This window comes from Canis aureus, chromosome 26, assembly GCF_053574225.1.
Source record: "Canis aureus isolate CA01 chromosome 26, VMU_Caureus_v.1.0, whole genome shotgun sequence".
Classification (NCBI taxonomy): domain Eukaryota; kingdom Metazoa; phylum Chordata; class Mammalia; order Carnivora; family Canidae; genus Canis; species Canis aureus.
The window spans coordinates 43,191,232-43,215,920 of NC_135636.1; the positions used below are offsets into that span (position 1 = coordinate 43,191,232).

At 49.6% G+C, this 24,689-nt stretch overlaps 1 protein-coding gene across 4 annotated transcripts in view; it reads right to left on the reverse strand.

Annotated features, from left to right (window-relative positions):
• The window catches only part of NFATC2 (nuclear factor of activated T cells 2), a 145,067-nt gene that overhangs the window by 78,258 nt on the left and 42,120 nt on the right, over positions 1-24,689 (reverse strand). For all 4 annotated transcript variants that reach the window (XM_077873592.1, XM_077873589.1, XM_077873591.1 and 1 more), the window contains exons 4-5: positions 2,014-2,216; positions 862-1,034 (exon numbers count right to left, since the gene is read on the reverse strand). In XM_077873592.1, the coding sequence (XP_077729718.1) occupies positions 862-1,034; positions 2,014-2,216 (376 nt within the window). The remainder of the gene's footprint in view (positions 1-861; positions 1,035-2,013; positions 2,217-24,689) is intronic.

Consider the following 24,689-nt stretch of genomic DNA (forward strand, 5'->3'; position numbering starts at 1 on the left):
GAATACAGAACACGACTGTAACAACATAAAAAATACTCTTAGAAGAGACTAAAAAAATCATATAAACAGCTTTGGTTTCCGCAACGTTTACTTTTTCTTTTTTATGCTTTGGCAAATGATTTGCGAACTCTCAAACCCTAAGCGGACAATAAGTTTTGCCATGTCCGACTGCAAAAAACAACTACAAAACTTGCCTCGAGTCCCCATGAATGAGCTCAAAGCAGCTTCTTTCAAAGCCTGATGAGAACTGAGCCAGTGTCTGCTCGGGGCCCTTCCACACAGCAGGTCTCGGCCATTGCACACTGGATTATTCTAAGATTCCTCTGCACTTTTGTTTGGGCATCTTTCCCTGTTCAAATCCCAGCCCTGCTGGGACAAGTTAGCCAACACTTCAGCTCTCTCCCACCTCTTCTGTAAAACGAGCATCATGGTACCAGCCATTGCCAAAGACTGCTGTGAAGATTCCACAAGCTATCGAGTGCTGAGTGCTCAGCACTGTGACCAGCAGCGTCACCGCTCAATAAGCGAGAGCCACTGGGAGACCCTTCTGATTGAAATGAGAGGCCAGGAAAAGAAAATGAGGACGCTGTGTACAGTGAACTCACTCCTACTGCATCAACCTTTTTTAAGACCAAATCATTTATACATTTCAAATCTTCTAAACAAAGCTGTAGGCTACTCATTAGCTGTATTATTTTTTTAATTTCCTGTGAAAGGCTCTGTCTCTGGGCCCTATGGTCCTCCTGGGCCCCCTGTGGACCCTTGTGGGTCTGGGGTACTCTTGCTGGGCACCTTGCCCAGGGTGGACTGTCACATACAGTACACTTTGCAGAGGCCGACCCTGCCCAAAGCCCAACTTACAGCACTCGATGGGGTTAGATGCTGTCTGCAGGGAGACGATCCTCCCGCTGGACTCTGGGATGTGCACTCGGAAGACCAGCCGCACCCGCGTGTTCTTCCTGCCAATGTCCGTCTCACCCTTCCGCAGCTCGATATCGGCGTTCCTAAGCTTCAGGATCCCCGCACAATCAATGCTGCCAGGAGGTGGAGAACCCCATTTAGAACTGACCATCTCGGTGAAGAGAAGAGATCACCCATGAAACCACCTTACTCAGTTAACCAAAATAATACCACCAGCTATGGTGGACGGGGAAGGCGGTGGCTGCAGTCCATTGATAAATATTTCATCCAGGAGCTGATGCCCAGTTGGGGGTAAAACACTTCCAAAGTCATGAGCGAAATTCCCTAGTGGAAATTACTTCTCCAGGGAGATTTTTTCCTGCCAGTTTTTCTACTCTCAACATTATCTGAGAAACCCAAATATGCAACTGGTCAAATTGATTATAGACTATTCAGTAGATAAAGAGTGGTGTATCAACATTAAGGATCTTTAATTTGATAAATGTACTGTGGTTACGAAGGAACGCAGTCTTGTACTGAGGAAATGCATACTCAGGCATCTAAATGTAAAAAAGTCACTGTGTTTGCAACTAACTCTCAAACAGCTCAGGAAAAGCCGAAGAGTGAAGGGAATAATAAAGCAAGTTGGAAAACGTTCGTGATGGACAAATGTGAGTGAACAGGAGACAGGAGTTCTTTGTAAAATTCTCGTGGTTTGGAAGTTTGATATTATTTTCTAATAAAGAGTTTGTATTAACTCCAATACATGGGTATGGGCAATGTCTCCCATGGGCAATGTCTCCCAAATTTTAGCTATATTGCTATTGCTTTGTGGGTTTCAGCCTTTCCGCATCATCATTTAATAATTTTCTTTAGGCCAAACACATTTTTAAATGTCAATAAATTTAGCCTCATCCCAAATGAGACAATCCAAAGATATATGTGTTCTCCTCCTGACACTTTTTAAACAAATCTTTAAGGGTCCATCACAGAGTGGGAAGAACCATCCATGGTTTCTTCCACCAACTTCAGAGTCCCCTGTCCCAAATCCCTGCCACTTGGCCCCACTTGCTTCCCCGTAAAGACCCATCACCCTTGGCCCACAGCCCTTACGTCGCCCTCATGTTGTTTTTTGGCTCCAGAGGGATCTCCAGGACTTTGGTGTTGCCCACAATCTTCTCATAGCTGGTGGTAGTGACGGTTTTTCCTGTGATCCGGTGCACCTGGTAGAAGGCATGGGGCTTAAGGATCCGCTCATCAGCTGTCCCAATGAAGATCTGAAGACCCAGGGGCTTGTTTTCCATGTAGCCATGGAGCTGTGGGGGAGAAAACAAAAATCAGATTATTATAGCACCTTTGGTATGTAGGGTGTTGCTGGGTGTAGTCCCACCAAGATCTGAGAAGCTCATGGGCAGCAGAAAGAGCACAGGATTGCTGCATCATCTAGAGGAATGGAGAACTGGAAGTAACCTTGAGGTCCAACCAGAAGGGCTGCTTAAACAAATTACAGAGATCCTCTCTTAATTGGAATATTAAACAACCATGAGGAAGAATGTAGTAGATCAGAGCTGCATTTATGAGGAAACAGCCAGAAACTCCCAGAGCTCAGTGTTGTCAGTAGGGTGGTGGGAGAATGTCACATGGTGGTGAAGATAGAAAATAATCAGGAAAGGTAAACAAGAGCTCTTGACAATGGTTGCCCGGGAAGATCAGAAGAAGGAACTCACACTTTTTATATGAATATATTTTTTAATTATAAGTTTTTTTTTTAATTAAAATCATTAACAAGTTATATTTTTTAATCAAAAAAAAAGAAAAAGAAAGAAAGAGGGAGAGAGAGCAAGGCAAAAGTACCATCATCTGAGTCAAAAGAAAATTAAAGACTGGAAGAAAATGTGGGTAACATAGAATAGGCAAAGGATTAGTACACAAATACATAAAGAATGCCCACAAATGAATAAGTAAAGGACAAGATTCCTGGCCATCCTACTTAAAATTGAGTCTTACCCTCAGTGGGTAGGACTATCTCCTTCCTTCTTCTCTATCTCCTCTTACTTCTTTTTATCCCATCTAATATTATTATATATTTCTTTGATTCCTTTTGGTTAGGTCTTTTCTTTTCTTTTCTTTTCTTTCTTTCTTTCTTTCTTTCTTTCGAGAGAAAGAGTGTGTGCACATGAGAAGGGGAGAGGGGCAGTGAGAGAGGGAGAGACAGAATCTGAAGCAAGCTCCATGCCCAGCATGGAGCCTGACATGGAACTCAATCTCACAACCCTGAGATCATGACCTGAGCCAAAATCAAGAGTTGAACACTTATCCAACTGAGCCACCCAGGAGCCCAGGTCTTTCTCCTACAACCATCTCTTCAAAGGCAGGCATGTCTATTTATTTTACTTGCCACAACATCCCTAGCACCTAGAATGCTGCTTGGTACATAGTAGGTGTTCTGGTACACATTTACTGAATGAATTAACAAAATTATCCCACATAAAAATGAGCAAGAAGGGATCCCTGAGTGGCACAGCGGTTTGGCGCCTGCCTTTGGCCCAGGGCACGATCCTGGAGACCCAGGATCGAATCCCACGTCGGGCTCCCGGTGCATGGAGCCTGCTTCTCCCTCTGCCTGTGTCTCTGCCTCTCTCTCTCTCTGTGACTATCATAAATAAATAAAAATTTATTAAAAAAAATTAAAAATGAGCAAGAAATTTGAACAGGCAATTCACAGAAAAACTAATGGCCATTAGTGTGGAAAAGATGTTCAATCTGACTTATAAACAGGAAAATGCAAATTACATAACTATGGGATATCATTTTTCACCTGCTAGATTGGCATGCATGTTGGTATTTGATAAAATCACCTGTTTTAGAAACTATGGGCACACAGGCACTCCCATGCAGGTGATAAGGACATAACAGGGTATAACTATTTTGTTATTATTTTTTTAAGGATTTTATTTTTTAGTAATCTCTATACCCAGTGTGGGGCTGGTATAATCCTGAGATCAAGACTTAAATGCTCTACCAACTAAGCCAGCCAGGTACCCCTTAAAGAGCATTATGTAGCAGCTGTTATAATCAGAAATACATATTCCCTATGACCTGCTAATTCCATTTCTCACTATGTACCTTTAGAAGAAATATTGTGCATTTAGGAGACATGCACAAAAATGTTTACGAAAACAAATGTAATAATAATCGATTAATTACAGCAGTAGGCTTCTGAGTAATATGAAATGTCCAGGCTAGGAAATAGTCCAGCAAATAAAAAAAAAAAAAAAAACACAGTAAAGATCAATGAACTAACCCAGAAAAGTCTAATACTTACTGCTGAAAAAGATGACAATTTGCAGAAAAACACATACCACACAATACAACTTATTTTTTTTAATGCTGGATGTTTGGGATCTATCCATTGATACATATATAAATGCAATAGGAAAAGGTACAAAGGGTTGTATGCTAAAGTGACCACACCATAGTCACTTCTAGGGATGGAGGAGATTAAGGTTAAGAAGGTGGTCAGAGAAGACTACCACTTGATTTACAATGAATGAAGAATCTATGCCTAGAAACTTGTGAAATGTAACATTAGTTTTTTAAAACACACACACACACACACACGAAAAAGAGGACTGGGTTGAGACTTTGAAGATGGTGTCTCATCTTGCCACTCTCCCCCTGAAAAACACTATTCCATTCTTGGCAAACCATGTGGGCGTGGGGCTGTGACAAGTGACAGCTTCCAAAACCCTACCCTTCTCTGCAGATCTACAAAACTAGGATCTCCAGTCAACTGCCAAGAAACAAAGGCTCCAGGGTAATGGGAGGGGTTACACATGGTCTAGAACCACGCCGGCCAGTATAATAGATACAAAAATTAAAGAAAATGGAAAATCCAATTTCTCGGTCACACTAGCAACATTTTCAGCACTCAGGAGCCACAGATGGCTAGTGGCACAGATACAGAACATTTCCATCAGCAAGTTCTACTGGACAACACCTGTCCAGAGAGATGAAGTTCTTCTCAACAGCCTTCTAAACACCAAACAGAGACAGGCTGGGAGTGGAGCAGAGCCAGATGACACCTCTTTTAAAACCTGCCAGGCCGAGGCCCACAGCATTTACATGTCTGATACACACCCAAGAGGCGCCCAAGGGCAAAGATGGAAATCCTGAGTGGGAGCTTCTTATCTTCTCCCCCAGGCAAAGTGAAGAACAGTGTACTGTTCTGCAAAAATCACAGGAAGAAGGTCAGAGTTCAGATTTTGTTTCTGTTGGTTGTGCTTTGTATTTGGACCCAAGATAAATATATTTCCTCACCTCCTCTCTGGGATTTATTGGGAGGTAGTAAACAGAGTATTGCACAGTGTAGACAGGAGTAGGTCGGATAGATAGCGAGCCCTGATGGTCTGTTTCCTTCTTCCTCCCCAGGATGGAAGAAGAAATCGCAGCCTCGGTATATGTACTCACGGTGAACATCCAGGAGACACCTGAAGATATAATGTGCCACATCCCTGTGGATCCACCTGAATCCACTACTTCTATCTCTTTCCCTGCAGGAATACTGGCCCACACACCACTGTCCCCCAACTGGCCCCTTCTGGCCTTTCACAGAATAGTCCAATCACCTTTTAAAAAAAAAATGCAAATGAGACACAGACACTCTCTTGCTTACAACTCTCCAAAGACTTCCTGTGGCCTTAGAAAAAAATCCAAACTTGGTCCCATGGTCTATGAGGCTTCCACCAGCACAGAGTCTCACTTCTTCTCCCTTCACCCCATTAGGTCCCTGCCAAAACCCACCATCTTCTGTTCCCTGGGTACACCGAGCTCTCTCCCCCACCTCAGGGCTTGTGCACAGCCCCCTTCTCTGCCTAGAGTGCTCTCCCACTGGTACATTCTGTTTTCGGATACTTTCAGGTCTTTCCCGAGCCACACCCAATGCTGGAAACAGCTTCTCGGGCCTTGCAAAAAGCCACTTGTTAAAGTTTTAGAAATTTTAAGAGCCAGTGGATGCCACTTTGGTAACTTGAAGTCAGCCACAGTAGGGATATTTATACCACAAAAACTGGCAAATGCTACACATCAGGGCTCTTTTTTTTTTTTTTTCCAGAGAATCGGACACTTAACATTCTCGAGCATAGCACTGGAATCGTGACTTCAGATAAAAAATGTCTTGTTTCGTTAGTTATTTGTTTGCCTAGTATCTCTCTCTCTCTCTTCCCCACCTGAACACGAGGCCCAAGAACCTTGGTGGCAGGAACCTTGTTTATTTTGGTCAGTGTGAGCAATAAACATATTGAATTCACGGTCATGGTCACCAACAACGCATCAGCTAAATGCATGCCACCCACAGGCCAAGTAACTGGGTAGGAGGGGCCCACTGAGGCTTGCAAGGGTCAGGCGGCCTGTCCAGGTACCCCGGCTAGTGTAGGGCCGAGCTAGGATGTGGATTCCAGGCTCCCAGGCCACTCCGTTAACCACCACACGCTCCATGACCTGGTGTGACCACAGCTGCTCGGGGAGCTGGGACTACAGGTCAGACACACAGATGAGGTCCTCAGAGGAAACACGTGCTCAGGTGGGAGATCAAACGTGTTCTCCTGGCTCAAGAAGGGGTGTCAGAGGAGTCGGAGGGGAATGGATGAAGAGAAAGGAAGGCACCAGAAATCAATACAAATAATGGTGCTCCTCATGAAAGAGAAGCTCATTCCTTTATTTTTTTTTAAAGATTTTATTTATTTATTCATTAGAGACACACAGAGAGGCAGAGACACAGGCAGAAGGAGAAGCAGGCTTCATGTAGGGAGCCTGATGTGGGACTCGATCCCGGGACCCCGGGATCACAACCTGAGCCGAAGGCAGATGCTCAACCACTGGGCCGCCCAGGCATTGCTCTCGTTCCTTTAAAAGAAGGGCCTCAAAAATAAATAAATAAAAAAAAAATAAAAATAAAAAATAAAAATAATTTAAAAAAATAAATAAATAAATAAATTAAATTAAATTAAATTAAATTAAATAAGGTCCTCTCTGCGTTCTAGAGCAGCCCCGTGGTAGAGCCTGACCAACGCCTGCGGTGAGAAGAGAGAGAGCCCATCTCACCAGGGGAGTGGCCCCTCCCCAGGTAGCACCAGGCAGGGGTGTGGTGTCCCAGAAAGAGGAAAGGATTTCATTCTTGGTCAGACACAGCTAAAGTTCGATCCCAGCCCTGCTTCTTGAAAGCTGTGTGACTTTGGAGCAGGGGCTCCACCCTTCTGGGTTTCAAATGATCACGAAAGAGAGGGATACCACCTCCTACTCCCTGGGGCTCCTTCAAAGGCTTTGCAAGATGACTTTCGTAGGGCCCCAGAGTATAGCACCCAGCAAGGGCCCGTGAGCAGAGACTTTTCCTTGTCATCACAGGATGACATAAATCAAAACACGGAGGTGAGACTACAGAACTGAATGGAAAGGTGAAGAATGAATGTGAAAGACTAGCAAAGTGAAAAACGACCCGAAACATGCCTGTGGGTGGCAAACCCAGGCACTAATTCCAGTCTTCTCTGCGGGCTGGCTAACAGCCACTCTGACAGAGTGCTGGAAGGAGGTGGGGCCCCGTGAAGAAAGCTCACCAGCTTGCATGAAATGCAAAGAACACTTCCCCTCCACACCCACCCTCCCAGAGAAGGTGGTAGAAGGTGCCCCAGGGCTCTGACTGCTTGCTGTGCTCATTCTGGAGAGCCCAGCCAGCCATCTGGAGATTTGGTAGGAAGATCATGGAGCCATTTCCTTGCTTCTCCAAAGCCGAGTGATTTGGGTCTTGCAAAACCACCTCATGTCTTGGGATAGCATGATGGGCCCTTGAGGTCCTCTAGGCCCTGTTGCCCCCATTTTAGGGAGACTTTGGTCACGAGGCCTCTTTCTAGGCTCCCCCAGAGGTGAGGTCTTTCCCAGGGGCAAGCAAAGTCACCTTCCGACTTTAGCAGACACCTGCTGCAAACCTATGAGTTCAAGGTCAGCTGGTCTCCAAAGCACAAGAGGCTCTGCTTCCTGCACAGAGGTGAGAGCGAAAGTTCTGCTTCTTGTCATTTCCCAGGTGGCTGACAGGGTTCCAGGAAGAAGGGGTGTTTCTGGTGCACAGGGTGGTGAGGTTTGGTTCGTGAGGAGGGAGTGGCAAAGCTGATTTAATCTGCACAGCAGGAAAGCAGGGTCGCTCCTTTTTTGGATGAGAAAACTGAGGCTCAGCAGGATTAAGGGCCCTGCTCATGACCCTACAGTTCCAAAGCCCCTGGGGTGGAACCCCAAGGATGTGGCCAGAATCTGGAGTAGGTCTCTTAAGACAGGCAGGTATATCCCGCCAGCTCAGCAAAAAGAACCCGGAGCGAACACGGTGTCCAGGCCTCGGAGACCCAGGGTTTCAAGGGAAGGCCCATCAGAACCCCCACCCCCCTGGGACGCCTGGGAGGCTCAGTGGTTGAGCGTCTGTCTGCCTTTGGCTCAGGTCATCCAGTCCCACATTGGGCTTCCCACAGGGAGCCTGCTTCTCCCTCCGCCTGTGTCTCTGCCTCTCTCCGTGTGTCTCTCACAAATAAATAAATAAAATCTTTAAAAAAAAAAAAAAGAACCCCCCACCCCCAGATTCAAGCCCTACCCACTCGCAACAGCAATACAGCAATTTAACTGCCCTGGTGCACAGATAAAAGAACATCCATCGACGTTGATAGTAACTGTATAACAAGACAAAGGAAAAGTGAGTAGCGGGTCATTTATTGTAGGAAAAATAGGCAATACCAAAAAAATCAAAATAAAGTATAAATTATCAAGAAAATACTCTCTCAAAATAAGGAAGCGTTTCAGTATATTCCTTCCAGACTTTTCTTCTAGGCGCACATATTTGGGATTCTGTTTTACATACTGTTTCCACTTAACAATACAGTGTGACCATTTCCCCTTGTCATTGAATCTTATTTGAGACGATCTCAAATGACTGCAGAGGCTCTCCCGGGGACTAGCAAGGCCAGGGAGGTGCCCGGGCACCTGGCCACGTGACTTACGGAGGCACTGGTTCTCGGGATTGTCTAAAGGCCAGGTAGGCACCCGGGAGTGAGTGCTGCCTTAAATTTTGCCCCCAGCCTTGCGTCACCCTGGGTCCTACCCCTGGCATTTCCAACCTCTGTATGGGCTACAGCTTTAACCCCTACCTTGGGGCACTGACTGCGTTCAAACTTTCCCCCGTGATAAACCCTGCAATGAGAACTCCTAAATGACATTTCCTTGAAAACAATTTTTCTATCAACCCTGCTCAGAGCTTTTTAAATACTCTCAGATGGACGAAGATTGCCATCAAGTCCAAAATGTGGGATTGATTTTCAAAATGGCAACCGGCCAAAGAAACTGTTTTGAATTTTACTAAAATCAAACTTTAACAATGTTAAGTAGCATTTTTTTGTTGTTGTTGAATTTGGAATATTAGGAAATTGGTATCGTCCTCATAGACTTCACTGTGAAAGAAGGGAAAAGCCTGTGAGGGTGTTTTCTTGCGATTCCCCGTTGCCACATAGCAGGAGGGAGGAGATTTCTCCAAGTATGCGTGGATCCCAAACTCTGCCTTTATTGTTTTGGATGCAAAAACTGCAGAACGTACCTGCCCCCCCCACACACACATAGGCACATACACACACGGACACACACAAGCATACACATAGACACAGATACTCACAGACACACACAGACACACATAGACGCACACATAGACACACACAAATAGACTCACACAGACACAGACACACAGACTCATACACATACAGACACAAAGACACACATAGATGCATACACAGTGATACACACACAAGCATACACAGATAAACATAGATGTACACGCACTCACACAGATGGACACACAGACACATGCACACAAATAGACTCACACACAGACACACATAGATGCACACAGACTCACAGAGACATACATAGATGCGCATACACAGATACACACACAAACACACAGACTCACACAGACACACATAGATGCACAGACACACACAGTCACACACAAATAGACTCACACACACACACAAGCATACACACACAGACTCACACCAGACTCTCACACACGGACACACACACACACCAGGGAAATTAGATGATGACTTTACTCTCACCTCAGGCATCCCAACAGGCATTACACACCCACCTAGTGAGCACACAGTAGTAACTTCACCAGAAATCCTAATTCTTGGGACCACCCTCTGCCTCCTCCCTCTACTGGCTCCATCTCAAAGTCCTGTCAATTCCACTTCCGAAAGCGCACTCAGACCCACCCCCTCCCTCCATCACCACCCCCTTCATCCAAACTACCACCTTCCCTCCAGCCCTCGCCCCCCATTCCCCATCCTGCAGCCAGGATGACCTTTCAGAAACTTTGGCTCCTCACTCCCTGTCCAGTCTGCTGGCTGAAGGGCAGGCGTGGCCTGGCCCCTCCCCACAGCACACATCCCCCTACCAGCACCCCAACCCCCTGCCCCTTACAGGGTGCTCCCCTGCCTCTGATCATCAGGAATAATCTCGCCCCACCCCCATCCTCCTTAACTCCTCCTTCACTCCCACTGCGGAGCGGGACCCAAATCTTATTTCCCACCGAAGTTTCCTTGCTCCCAGGTGGGGCAGGGCCCCCAGTAACACTCTCCTTTGCTGCCTCCTTCACCATCATTACCAGACCTAATTCACTGTCCAGTTACTTGCTGCATGTCTGCCCCCCCGTCCATCCCCACAAAGTTCTGTGAGCTATTCAAGTGCCCTTTTTACAGAAGAAGAAGCTCAGCTCAGAGAGGTCAGGTCCCCCCAGCAACCTAGCAGCAGAGCAGGGATTTGAATCCAGGTCTCACCTCCTTCATCTGCTCTACGTGGACGGACACAAAAGACAGGACAAGAGAGCGACCTGGTTGAAATACATAAACCCACAAGGAGAGTCTGTGGAAATAGGGTGCGCCCAAACCTACTACACACACAGACACACCCAGACACACACAAATAGACTTTGGAGATTTGGTAGGAAGATCATGGAGCCATTTCCTTGCTTCTCCAAAAGCCGAGTGATTTGGGTCTTGCAAAAACAACCTCATGTCTTGGGATGGCATGATGGGCCCTTGCGGTCCCCTATGCCGTTGCCCCCATTTTAGGGAGACTTTGGTCACGAGGCCTCTTTCTAGGCTCCTCCAAACCCAAAGATGAGGTCCTTCCCAGGGGCCTGGGGCAAGCAAAGTCACCTTCCAAATTCAAATTGCACACCAAAGTATGCAGGTAACTTTGCAGTTATCTTTTAAAATTAAAAATGTACACCCCCTTTGATGAAGTAACTCTACTACTGGTGAGTGGGCTGTCCTATGGGCGTCCTGGCAGATGTGTGGAAAAAAATAAGCACAAGGTCACTGAGTGCCACACTTTTTAAAATAGCAAAAGATTGGGCCCATCAAGAGTACTGGTTAAGTCAGTGGTGATGGACGACGCAATATGATGCTGTTACAGAAAAGAATGAGTATTCTAGGAACCTGCGTGGCAGTTAATACGAATGGCATCCCTTGGCACTGTGCAGTGCACAACCTGGGCAACTCTAGGGAAGCTTTTATGTATGGATATAAAATAATCTCCAAAATATACTGTGACAGTGAGACCCAATATACCTATTAGTGTTATGTAGGTGTGAGGGTGGGGAGTGTGTGGGAATCCAAAGTAAAATTTAAAATAAAACCAGAAATCTGGGGATCCCTGGGTGGCTCGGCAGTTTAGTGCCTGACATTGGCTCAGGGTGTGCTCCTGGAGTCCCAAGATTGAGTCCCACATCGAGCTACCTGCAGGGAGCCTGCTTCTCCCTCTGCCTGTGTCTCTGCCTCTCTCTCTGTGTCTCTCATGAATAAATAAAATCTTTAAAATAAATTAATTAATTAAAATAAAATACAAAACCAGAAATCAGACGCTCTTTTTAAAATGCCCATTGGAGGGATGCCTGGGTGGCTTAGTGGTTGAGTGCCTGCCTTTGGCTCAGGGCGTGATCCCGGGGTCCTGGAATCGAGTTCTACATTGGGCTCCCTACAGGGAACCTGCTTCTCCCTCTGCCTGTGTCTCTGCCTCTCCTTTTGTGTCTCTTACGAATAAATAAAATGTTTAAAAATAGTAATAATAAAATAAAATATCCCCTGGATTTTTATCATTCCCAGGGAGAAGCTTGGTTGTCCCAAGAGCCCATGGCTGCAGCACCCCTGAATCTACTATATTGGTTACAGCTCAACACAAAATTTTTCTGAATGTATAATGTAAAAAATAAGGCCAAAACATTCATTCACAGAAAGAGATCCTCCCCGCCCCACTTTTCTCTTTGTGAATCTTGACACTTCTTTTAAAGGCCAGAAGGAAGAAAAACTAAAGCAATGGAGGTACCAATGCATGTGCGATGTGCCATCCCATCCGGTGAGAAAAGTCAAAACCCAGGACCCACCCGAGGAAACCTCAAGAGTAGGAGGTCCAAGGTGGAAGCCTTCAGCAAAGAAAGAGACAGGCCGAAGTGCCAGCAGGCTCCATTTGAGTTCAGGCTATGGGGCCTACAACCAAGAGAGAAGCAAACCACACACCACATCCAGTCGAGTAGCAAGTCTTGGTGACTCAACATTCAAAATCCATCCAAAATCTAACTGCTTTTCACGAGTCCTATTATCACCACCCTGGTCTGAGCTTCTACAATCTCCTGCCTGGACTGGTGCAGTAGACTCCTTCCTGGTCTCCCTGCCTTCATCCTTCTTCCCGCTCCCTCCCTGCCCCCTCCCCCTCCACACAGTCTTCTTCACGCAGCAGCTAGAATGATCTTTACAGTCTGAAGTTAGGGATCCTGTTCCTCTGCTCAACACTGCCCTCCCCCTGCCTGCCCTCCACCGCCTCCACCCGCCCCCCCCCACCAATAGCCAACATCTTACTCAGATCAAAAAGCCTGTGTCTTGCACATGACTCAGAAGATCCTATACGATCCGGTCCTCTCTTCACCATCTCCAGCCCACCGTCCTCACTCCCTCTGCTCCAGCCACACTGGCCTGATGGTCCTCAAACAGGCCAGGCACAGGCCAGACACACCCTCCCACTTATTGTTCCCTCTGCTTGGAATGTTCTTCCCCCAAATCCACAGTGCTGCTCACTTCTCTCTTCATTCAAACCTGTCCTCAGAGGACTCCTCACCGGCACGGCCTTCCCCAACCACCCACCCCAATGTGGCAGGCACCCCCATATACCCTTCCCACTCCTCATTCATCCATCCTGCTTCCGTTACATCAGCCAATTATCGCCACCAGGCACCGCACAATATATTTATTTGCTTCTTTCTGCCTCCTGCACCGAGAGCATCATCAACTTATCTGTCTTGCCCACTGAGGCATCTATGGTGCCTAAATATCCATGCAGATGCTCGATGTGTGAGCAACACTCACAAGGAGCGTCTGAGTGGCTGGCAACCCCTCCAGACCCTTCCCTCCCCCTATGCTGCCTACACCACCTCCTCCCCAGCGCAATCTATCTTCCCGGCCCAGAGCGACCACTGTGTCCTGCTCAGCGTGGGCAGGACTCGGCTGGTCGGATGACTGGTCCCTGGCCTGCCCTGTCCCAAACAGAGGTGACAGCAGCTCTGGGGTGTGATGAAAAAGGAGCGGCACATCCGCTTGTCAACCCCAGCTGGGACACCCTCAGCCAGACACATCTTCAGCTGGCAGGAGACCTCTGTGACCAGCAAACTCCAGATGCCCACAGATAGGGCCACGTTTTAAAATCACATGGTGAGCCGGAGAAGGAGAATTTGGTATTTTGCACAGGCTTGAAAACAAAACAAGACAGTCTCTCTCTCTCTCTCTCTCCCTCTCTCAGGATTCTAAATTAAGAATCAAGTCATTCTATATTTCTCACATCACTGGAAATTAAAAACAGACGTATCTACCGCACAGCAAGCACGCTGCCTGAAGAGAAGCCTGATGGCTTTGAAACATGCTAAATTTGTTTCCAATTACCATGTCCACATTGGAAAGCCCGAGGAAGCCAGGGAGAGATCAGAGGCGAGGCGCATTAGCGGACGAGATCCCGGACCTAGTGTGCGTCTCCCACCCAGCACCTCCAGGGGTCTTTGCACAAAGGAACTGGACCGTACTGCCCCCGCCCCCTCCTATAGCGGGGGCTTCCCCTTCTCAGGTCCACTCACCCCCTCCACTCCCAACCCCCTGCCTCTGGTCCACTCGAAAGAACTGTCAGCTCCATCGTGGCTCCCCACCAGCATCTCCATCCTGACCAGTTATCTCCCTGGGCCAAGGAGCAACTGAGTCATCTAAGAGATGAGTCTGGAAGTCCTGGATTAAAATATGCAAGCCTTCTTGGAGTCAACCTTCGGATGGAGTTTGGGGTTTTTTTGTTTTTTGTTTTAAAAAGCCAAATGAGTACTTTGCAGGTCTTCTCTCTGTGCCACTGCGTGAGTGGGGCCCCCGGAGCCAGCCTGTCCGGGGTCATGACCTGTCACTGGTACTTCCTCTGTTGTGGCAGGGGAGTTACGGACTTCTCCGGGACTCAGTTTCTTCATCTGTAAGAGGAACTACAGGCATGACGCACCTCACCGGGCTGTCGGAAGGATCGAGTGAGTTACGTCTAAAGTGTGCAGCAAGAATTCAATAAGTATCCATTCTTGTTAATACTCATCCACCAATGGTGGCTGGGTGACTTTTGGTAAATTCCTCTTCTCTAGTTTCAGTTCTCAGAAGAAATCATCTTGAAGGCTGTCTCTCAGCTCTAAAACGTAATGATCCTCAGCTATGTTTAGAATAAAACCCAAATGCCTCGTCACTGCATACAAAACCCTGCACGATCTGGCCTTTGCTCGTGTCACCAACACTATCTCCCCAACTCTGGTCCAGCCACATGGACCTCCTTGATGCTCCTTAAATAGCCCGAGTTTGCTCCTACCTCAGGGACTTTGCACTTGCTGTTCTCACAGCCCAGAATACCCCCCCAACCACCACCACCACCCAGATCTTCCCACAGCTGGCTCTTCCCAATTCTTCAGGTCTCAGCCTAAATTCGAGGCCTTCTCAGAGAAGTCTGGCTAGAGTAGAGCCCCCGCCCTCACCCCACTGTCACTCCATCATGGCTTCCTGTTGATTTCCTTCCTTATAGTGATAAGTGTCATCTCATGCTTCTGCTTATTGTCTGCCCCCACTCCCCCCACAGCCCCCGCCGCTAGAATGACAGTTTGTTCATTACTGTGGCCCAGCATCTTGAGCAGCACCCGGCATATAGTAGACGTTCAATAAATATTTGCTGAGTAAATAAATGAACAGATTGATTCTCAGGTTCCTATGTGGCTCAACATATTGCCGGGTGATTCATCCTCCAGTGACCCTGAAAGAGGAGGCTTATTCATGTCTGGAAGAGAATCTCCGCATTTGGAGTCCGCCTAAATTCACTACCGTTTGAGCCAGTCTGCAGGAATGTGTCTCACCGTGAAAGAGACATATTATACCAGGCCAAGTCCAGTCCACTGGAAGTCAAAGAGGAGACAAACTTGGGCTGGAAAAATGAAGTTTACAATCTCTTCTCCAGGCAGCACTCAGGGATCCACACAGGGAGAGACTGGGCCGAAAGTGCAGTGACTTGGCAACCCGGTGGAGACGGTGAGGGAGAAGCAAGGCCCACGCAGGGCCCCCCACCACCAGCGTGTTCACCCAAAGCCCAAACGAGAAGGGACAGCATGCTTCAAAAACGTTTCTCCAGGCGTCTCTCACCCCAAGCACTGGCCTGACAGTGAGGGACACACTCCTGTCTGCAGGGGGGACCTGGGTTCTAGGAGAAGCAGGGAAGAGGAAGAAGACGGAGTCCCCCTTGCAGGGGACAATTGAGGACGCAAGGCAGCTCCTGGCCATCATGGCCATTCTGTGGGCCTACCTGCCCCTGACTGGTGGGACCCGACACAGCAGCGTGGAGCACCCCAAGGACGCCGGGGGGGGGGGGTAAGAATCCCATCTCCCCAGCCCTGCTGGCAGCCCCCCAGAACACTCCAACATAACACCCAACGCAAATGCAGCTCAGCTCCTCATCAATGTTCCACCAAAGGCAGGGGCATGGAGTGGGGGGAGATAAGCATCTGCTCTGGCCCCTCCTTTTTCATAGCAGCCCAAAGCTGAGAAGGAACCCCGGGACAGTGGGGTGGGGGTAAAGGCAGACTCTAGAAAGGCAGCAGAGCCATGGGAAAGGTGAGCCAGCCCCATCCAATCACACCCCCGCCCCCGCCCCCGCCCCCAGAGGCAGCGCAGGTCTCCCTGGATGCAGACCAACACCTCTGAGTCACTTTTGCCACCAGGGGGAAGAGGGGAAGGCAGACGTGATGTGTACCTTTCCGTACACTATTTTGGGATTTTAAGATCCAATTTCTTTCGTTTCAAAGGGTGGGTTTTTGGAGGGCCCCGCACCACTCTGGTGCCCCGCGCTGGGCGGCGAGACAGCGGGGAGACTGCCCGCCGCTGCCGGTGACCTGCGGAGAGGCGGGGCTCCCTGGCAGGTCAACAAATCACATCATACAGGAACAAGGAGCCCGTTCTTGTGCGCGGCCGCACGGGGCCCGGCTTTCGTAACACGAGGGGAGGCTGGGGGCCGATCCCCTCTGACTCATCTCTTGATGGAGGCAGCTCCTGTGCTCATTCATTCATTCGTTCATCATTCAGCAGAGGGCCTCGCGGGGAGGGGCCGCAAGCAGAGGGCCGCGCTGCAGAACCATTACACCCACCCCTGCCGTGAAGAATCAGGGACCCCTCTGGGCCGATGGTAACATTCAGGATTTTCATTGTCCTATAATTTATTTAAGATATGGGCTAAGAATTTTTAAAAGCCCAACAACTGATGAATCGGAATTTCTCAGCCTCGGCATATTGACCAAGGTTGACTTGATTTGGGGGCCAGGCAACGACCTGCCGCAGGGGATGCCCTGCACACTATAGGATGTTTGGCAGCAGCATCTCTGGCCTGCACTCAGGAGATGCCGGGAACCTACACCACCCCCCACCCCTAGTTGTGATGCAAAAAACGTCTCTGGACATTGTCTATGTCCCCTGAGGGTCAAAATCACCCCACTGGGAACCAGTCCTCAATTCCTTTGACATTCATGGGGGGTGGGGGGTGGTTTCTGTGGGAAGCCTGTACTGGAATCCTATCCCTTGTCCATCAGGAGTACAACTGGCAAAACCTCCAGCCTTCACTTCTCACCTTGTTCTCCACCTCCCCTGGGTCCCCCAACGGCTGCCTCTCGTCTAGACCACAGCATCCACCCCACTGTCATCTCCCTGCTTTTCTTTTGCTCTGCCCCACTCCTCGAATCCTAAATAGCCTCTAGAAACAGCCAGAGGGATCTTTTTAAAGCAAATCAGGTAATATCACTCCTCCACTTGAAACCCCCAAAGGTTTTCCAGTGCATAAACAATTAAATTCAAATTCTATGGCCTGCAAAGTCCTGCATGATCAGATCCCTTCTTCTCTCTCTAGTCTTATCTCCTCCTGCTCCTTCCCTCATGCGCCGCAGGAAGCCACACAGGCCTCCTCATCCTTCCTCAAACACCTGAGCTCTCCTGCCTCAGAGCCTTTGCACTTACTGTTCCCTTTATCTGGAGTGTTCTGAGTCTCACCAGCCTGATTCCTTATGGTCATTCAAATATCAACTTAAATGAACCCATCCCTGGAGAGAACCCCCCTCGATGATCCCAACATAAAGTAAACCACCTCCCCAGGCTTTCTCTCCTATTACCCACTTTTCCCCCTTAAAATGCTTCATCACAATCTGAAATAATCGTACTGATGGTTTAACCTGTTTGATATCCATTTCCTCCGTGGAATGAACACCTTATTTTTCTTCTTCACCTGGACTCAGAGCCTAGCACACAGTAGGTACATAATAATTAATAAGCGAGCAATCTATATATTCTAAACACTTCATAATGAGTACATATTGCCTTAGTTCTTAAGAAAAAAAGTATTAAAAAGTAATAGCTGTACCTTGCCCAGCATTTTGAGCACTGACTTTGTCTTTTTTTTTTTTTTTTTTTTTTTTTTTAGTTAGTTAACATACAGACATACAGTGCAATATTGGTTTCAGGAGCAGAATTCAGTGGTGATTCGTTACTTACATACAACACCTAGTGTTGAGCACTGACTTTATTTTCATTTTATTAAAGATTTTATTTATTTATTCATGAGAGACACAGGCAGAGGGAGAAGCAGGCTCCCTGTGGGGACCCCAATGTGGGACTTGATCCCAGGACCCAGGATCATGACCTGAGCCAAAGGCAGACACTCAACCACTGAGCCACCCAGGCGTCCCGTTGAGTACTGACTTTAAAGGCCCCTGGCACCTGCTATTATTCATGGCTCCTTAGAACACGCTCTAGGTACAAAGGCCAGAAGGTCAAAGGCACTTATCTGGGTTTTGTCAATGAGGAAACAAGGCTCAGATTCACTTATTCTTTCACTGAATACAGAGAAAGTGCCTACAGTGGGCCTCGCGCAGTTCTAGATGCTGGAAACTTAGCGCTGAAAAAGACAGGTGAGCAGGAGGGAGGCCTGTGATGTTTTGACTTTTGCACACAGGTTCTCAAAAAAGAATCCCAAAAGTTCCCAGAGACCATCATCACAGGAGCCCCCTCCTGCCCTCCTCTCTAGCAGCATCCTGTAGGACCTCTCTCAAAGCCCCGCCACATCTACGAGTTGAGCATTCACCTCCCTAGACCACAGGCAAGAGAAAACCAGTTAAGAACTAAAGAACCACATCTCTCAAATTTTTAAAATTGTATTATAAAAATGGTGCTACAGTATCTTTCTTCTTCAAGGTCACTGTTGTGGCAGAGACCTCTTACCCTCTATCCATTACTCACTTTCCCTTCCTTAGTAATAGGATCCTAATGATCTCTGGTGACAATGAGCCCAGCTAAGGGTCTACATGTCTCAGCCTCCTTTGCAGATGAAAGTGGTCACATGACCAGGTTGGAGTCAATGAGATATAAGCAGAAGTGTGGGGAGAACTTGCAGAAGGGCTCCCAAGAGGAAGCTAACCTAGCGGGGGAGCGAGCCCCTTTTGCCCTGTCTTCCTTCTTCTTGGAATTTCACTGCATGGAGCATAGATGTGATGGTGGCATCTCCTGCAATCATTATGGATCATGAGGGGATCTTGAGCAGAACAGGAAGGGAGAAGGAGCCTGGATTCCTGATGGCTCCACCGTACTCTGAATCACTCACTTCTAGGCTTTGCACACAATAAAATAAATTTTTGAGTGTTTAAGCAACTATGATGTGCGGTTCTATTAGATGCACCTTTAAACCTAACTGAAAGGCCTATCTCCCCACCATCAGAACATCATTTACCTCTACACCTCCATGTTCCCCTCAACTCACCTCAGTGAGAACAAGACAACCATGCTCAGGTGAGCCTCAATTAAAAAGAAAAAAAGAAAAAAACTCAAGGTGCAAACAGTAAATCTATACATCAGAGCACAAGTCTGCTTTACAGAAGGCTTCACAAAAAAAATTGTTTCTCTCAAGAGCCAGTACTGAAAGTGAATCAGGAAGAAACTGCCATTTACAAAAAGTCAAATGATCCAACTGCTCAGAAAATACCAGGTAACAACACCCAAGTCAGTCTGGGAGGCTCCCTGCCCTCTCCCACACAATCCTAGTGAGCGTCTAGAAAGGTATTCCTGAGGGGGGTGGTGGGGTGGGGGAAGAGACGGCCGTCTGACACACATAGGAGTGACGATGGGGCTCGCTAGAAATAAAAATTGCTGCTTACTTTCTGTCTGGTTTCCCGATTGCTTTTTCCTGGTTGAAAGGTGCCAGGCCTGGCAGCTTTCTAAAAATCTAAAATTCGATTCAAGTCAACAAATATTTGTTGAACCCTGTCTATCCACAAAGAGAAAAAAAAAAAAAAAAAACGCCATGCTAGGGAAAATCTGTATAACAGGGGGATGCTATAATTAATCATAATAACAACAACCGCAATGGCAGCGGCAGCTAGTACTGTCATGAGTGTTTGCTAAATGTTGGGCATTGTTCTGAATGCTGGTACTATCGACTCATCCAATCCTCATGCCAACCTCGAGAGGGAGGTACTACTTTCTTATACAAGAGGAAACTGAGGCACAGGGAGGGCAGGGAATTTGCTCAGGGTCACACAGCAGGGAAGGGAGAAGCTAGGGTTCCATCTGTGGCAGATCCAGCTACAAGGCCCCTTCTCTTCACCCCCCTCTGATACTCTGTTCCTACTGTTTTAGAAGGAGGGAGAGAGAGATGCAAACCCACAAGTGGCCACAACAGTGGTTCCGCAAACCCCCTTCTCCAGCCACGTGTCTGAGCTTTTGCTGGACTGTTATTTTCTGAATCTTTCTCCTTAAAATTTAACTCATATTTTTACTTGTAGAAATTTATCGACAAATAATCTTTAGGTCACTACCATAAATAGGAAGCCAGGATCACCAGTCAGAAATCAAAGGTGCACATAAATACACAACAGAACAAAAGTGCCAGTAAAATAATTACAAATGCTTTCTAAAATGAAGATTAAGTACCACACAATTCATCTATCAGGGAACCCCAGTTTGCAGAACTGACTGATGTACAAAGTATATATCACAGGACGTGCTAGGGAAAAGCACAACCAAGCCTGGGTGATCCTGGGGGTGGGGAGCCAGGAGATGATCAGGGCACAAGTTCAGAAAACCACCTGGGTCAGTGCCCAGACACAGCAGAGGCTCAGCAAACCTTTCTTTGCTCAGGGGGCCAAGAAGCTTTGCTAAAGACTTCCCTGCAGGAGGAAAAAGCACCACTGTCCTGCCTGGGGGCTTGAAGGGTCCTGTGTGCAGAGAAGAGGATGGAAAAAGAAAATCAACCAATCTATAAATGTTTGATATTTTTTCCTAAAACAAAAAGTAGCATTTGTTCAGGCAGCTTCCTGCCTGCCTGCCTGCCAGCCTGCGTGTGGCTGGGGGGTATACAGCAGGGGGCTGGTAAAGATTTAACAACCACTCTCCAAGGGAAGAGCCTTGATTTGTAGCGTTCACTAATTTCCACGGTGTGAATACTCCCACCGGGGTGGTTCTCAAGCTCTGGGCATGTTGTCAGTGAAGATGGAGTTGGGAAGAGATATTCTTTTTTTTTTTTTTTTTAAGATTTTATTTATTTATTCGTGAGAGACACACAGAGAGAGAGAGAGGCAGAGACACAGGCAGGAGAAGCAGGCTCCATGTGGGGCCTCGATCTCGATCCTGGGACCCCAGGATCCTGCCCTGAACCGAAGGCAGGCGCCCAACCGCTGAGCCACCCAGGCGAGCCAGGAGGTCACTGTGCTATACTCTTCCCCCCCACCCCCCCGCAAGGGAGGGGATCCAAGGGATGTAAATTAGCCAAAATACCGTGGAATTCCTGAAAACTTGGCCATCAGTGCCCAGGAGCTGGTACAGACTGGCTGGGGCACAGCCCCGGGAGCAGTAGGTCCCTGTGCACGCGAGTCCACACATGTCCCCAGCCCCAGTCCCCGTGCAAAGCCCATGAGGGTCCCGCCGTGGTCCGTCCCCTCTCCGCGTCGCCCATCCTTGTATCGCTTCTGCCCTTCCTGTCCCCTCTGCCACAGCGCCCCTGCCTCCAGCAGCCTGGGCTCCCCCTGCGCCCCCACCCCCCAGGGCTCCCCCCAGCCCCAGGGCTCCAGGCGGCTGCCCCCCCAGCAGGAGCTACAGCCCCGTCTTGAATCCAATCACACACGTCTTCCTGTCTAGACACGGCCACCAGCTGCCAGGGCCCCAGGGTGAATGAATTCACAGCCCTCCACGCCCTGGCACGGCGGGCTCCGTGGGGCGGCCCTGGGGGCCTGGGGGCCGGCACCCCGCTCGCTTGCCCTGGCCCGGAGCCGCGGAGCCCACTGTGCACCCGCCGGCCCCGCGTGCGTGAGCGTGAGCGTGGCGTGTGGCCTGCCCCCCCCCCCCGCCCCCCCAGAGTCATCCATCATCCTGGCGCTGAAAAGTGGGAAAACAAACAACAAAAAAACCCGGCCCGGCCTCATTTAATGCGAACCAAACACAAAAGCCGCAGGAGAAAGCCTTTCCTCTTTACGCTTCCCTTTTCCGGCCCAGAAACAACAACGCGCCGAGATAAGGGCCGCGTGGGGCCCTCTGGATGGTTTCAAAGGCTTGGCCCCCCCTCCCCGTCCCGGGCCCACTCCCACCGCTCGCGGCCCAGGCTCCAGGCCAGGGACTTGGAAGGGGTTTAAGGCTCGGGCCACGCAGGGGAGGAAGCGGGGCCTGTCAAGAGGCGTGATAAAGCGCCTCCTTATCGGCAGCTTTCCTTTCAACTGCCTCCAGTGAGCCGGGGGCTGGGCCCGTCAAGGTCGAGCCTGTTCCTTTCATGTCGCCCTGTCCGTGTGTCCGTGTGTCCGCGGGCGCACGGAATCCAGCGCAGCGCTGCAGTTCACCGCTCAGACGGGGCTATATGCCTCTCCGAGCCTGGGCCTGCTGGTGGCCGTGGGACCCGTGGGACCTGGGCCCAGTCACTGAGGCCGTCTGGGCCCCGGTGGTGCCATCGGGAAACCCGAAGGAGAGATTTTAGAGCAACGGCACCCGCCGTGAAGACGGGGGTGCTGGGGAGTTGGAGCACCCCAGCCGGGGTCCCAGCGGCTGACCTTGGGCAAGCCACTCAGTCCCCTCTCCCCCTAAACGAATGCTTGCACACGGGTCTAAGGGAAAGGGCGCCCATCTATCTCCCGGGCTTGGAGGGATGAGCAGTCATCACAGCAGCGCAGTGGCAGCGCTCAGAACAGAGGCGGGCACAGCAGGTGCTCCGTAAACACTGTTCATCACCCGCCCCCCTCCCTTGCTCTCCTGGGGCTGCTGCCGACACTGGAAGGAGATCTGGGTGGCAGGTCATGCCTGCTGATGGGAAATCAACGACACACCAGAGAAACTGTTTTGGTCTCAGAGGTGACCCTCCTCACCTTTCCTCTTTGTCCTCCTGCAGGAGAGAACCATTCGCTACGCGAGTATCTTTCTGCCCCAACAGAGTCTCATTCGCCAGCCCAGACACCAGCCTGCTCCTGAAGCAGCAGCAACCTGGCCATCCTACAGGCCGGCTGTGCTGACATGGGGTCGGGAGCAGCTCAGTCCAGGCTGCTTCCCCATCTTCCATGCAGCGAGGGCACCAGGTCCCCAAGCACTATGCTCCCCCACCAGAAGACACTAGCAAAGAGTCGGGCCCAGGATGCGGTGGCTTTGACCACCAGCTTTCTCGGGCCCCAACTGCATCCCAGAGCTGACATTCGTTGGGGGTATCCCACACTGGCCCCCATCTGTACCAGAGGGGGAACGAGAGATACGGCTCCCATGGGCTGCAGTGAACGGTTAATGATAGAAGACGTGTAAAGAACTTAGATCAGTGCCCGGCGCACAGTAAGTGCTCAATAAATGTCAGCATCGTCACCATCACCACCATTGTCATTCGTTTCAAACCTTGCTCCGTGGCATCAGTAGTTCATTTTTTCAAAGGAGGGCCTGAGGAAGGTTGGGGTCCGTGCTGCCCACCTGCCTGCCAAGCCCTGCACCAGTTTGCTCAAACTGAGCAAGCTGCCTGAGGCACCCAGCCCACGAGGGGTGCAACTGGGAATCAGAGGCAAATCCAGGGGCTTCTCCAGGCTCTCCCTTCCCTGCTACACCTGCTCGCCCTGTTTCCTCTTTGCATAAACATTTCTCTTTTACCACCGTGGAAAGGCAGTGTGAGGGAGTCGCTCTTGAGAGGCCTGCGGCTCCCCCCACCTCTTACTGGGGGGGCCCCAAAGCGCTCTCCCTTTGCTACTGCTTTCAGATCCCTTTCGCTCCTTTGGTGGTGACCGACCCCCCCCCCTCCCCCCGCCTAGACCTAGAGTTTCCCACGGTCCATCTGAGTCCTGAGACTCAGGACCTGAGAGGTTGGAGGGGCTGGTATTTGGCTGCCGGAAAGCAGGCCCTCCCCCGGGTTGTTCCCCAGCGAGGGAGATGTTCTCAGCTCCCACAGCAGGGGGGTCAGAGGCGGAGAAGCCACAGCCTGCCAAGAAGAACTTCTGGAAGGAAAGGGAAATGAAGTCTGTTGTAAAAAGGAAGAGCTTACTCTAACTCCTTAAGGATTCGCGAGGCCTGGGCCACCCCAGCTCCGATGGCCTTTGTGAGCACGGAAAGGTGGCTCTCGGGAGGACGGCCACATACTGGACCAAATGTGGCTGCACATGGGGGTGCCCGCCTCCGAGTCCTCCAACACCCACGCTGGGGAAGGAGGCCGGCGTGGGACCCAGACGGACACCCGGTCACTCGACGGGCACTGGGTTGTTAGCAATGACCTTGTTAGCAACGCACAAGGCAAGACCCAACCTGACTCCGTGGGGCCGGAATCCCAGCGAGCCCCGAAGCCTCCTTCCAAACAGGGATTCCAGTAGGACCACAACATTCAGCTCCGGGCCAAGGCGGCTTCTCCAGAGCGCAAGCGGGGAGTGAAGAACCGGATTCCACGATAGCCACCCAAGGCGGGGTCGGTGCTGCCCCCGGGGCAGGAGTCACACCTGGGTCCCACCACAAGCCCCAGCTTCCCGGAGCCCACCTCCCAGGGGCCGTGCACTCTCCAGGGTGCACCCCTTCCTGGGGTGGGGGGCAGCAGAGCGCCTACAACATCAGCAACCCCAGGTCTAAAGGCAAGGAGCCCATTCTCCGGAGAGGAGAAGAGCACAGGCCCGATAAATGGACACGGAAGGAAAG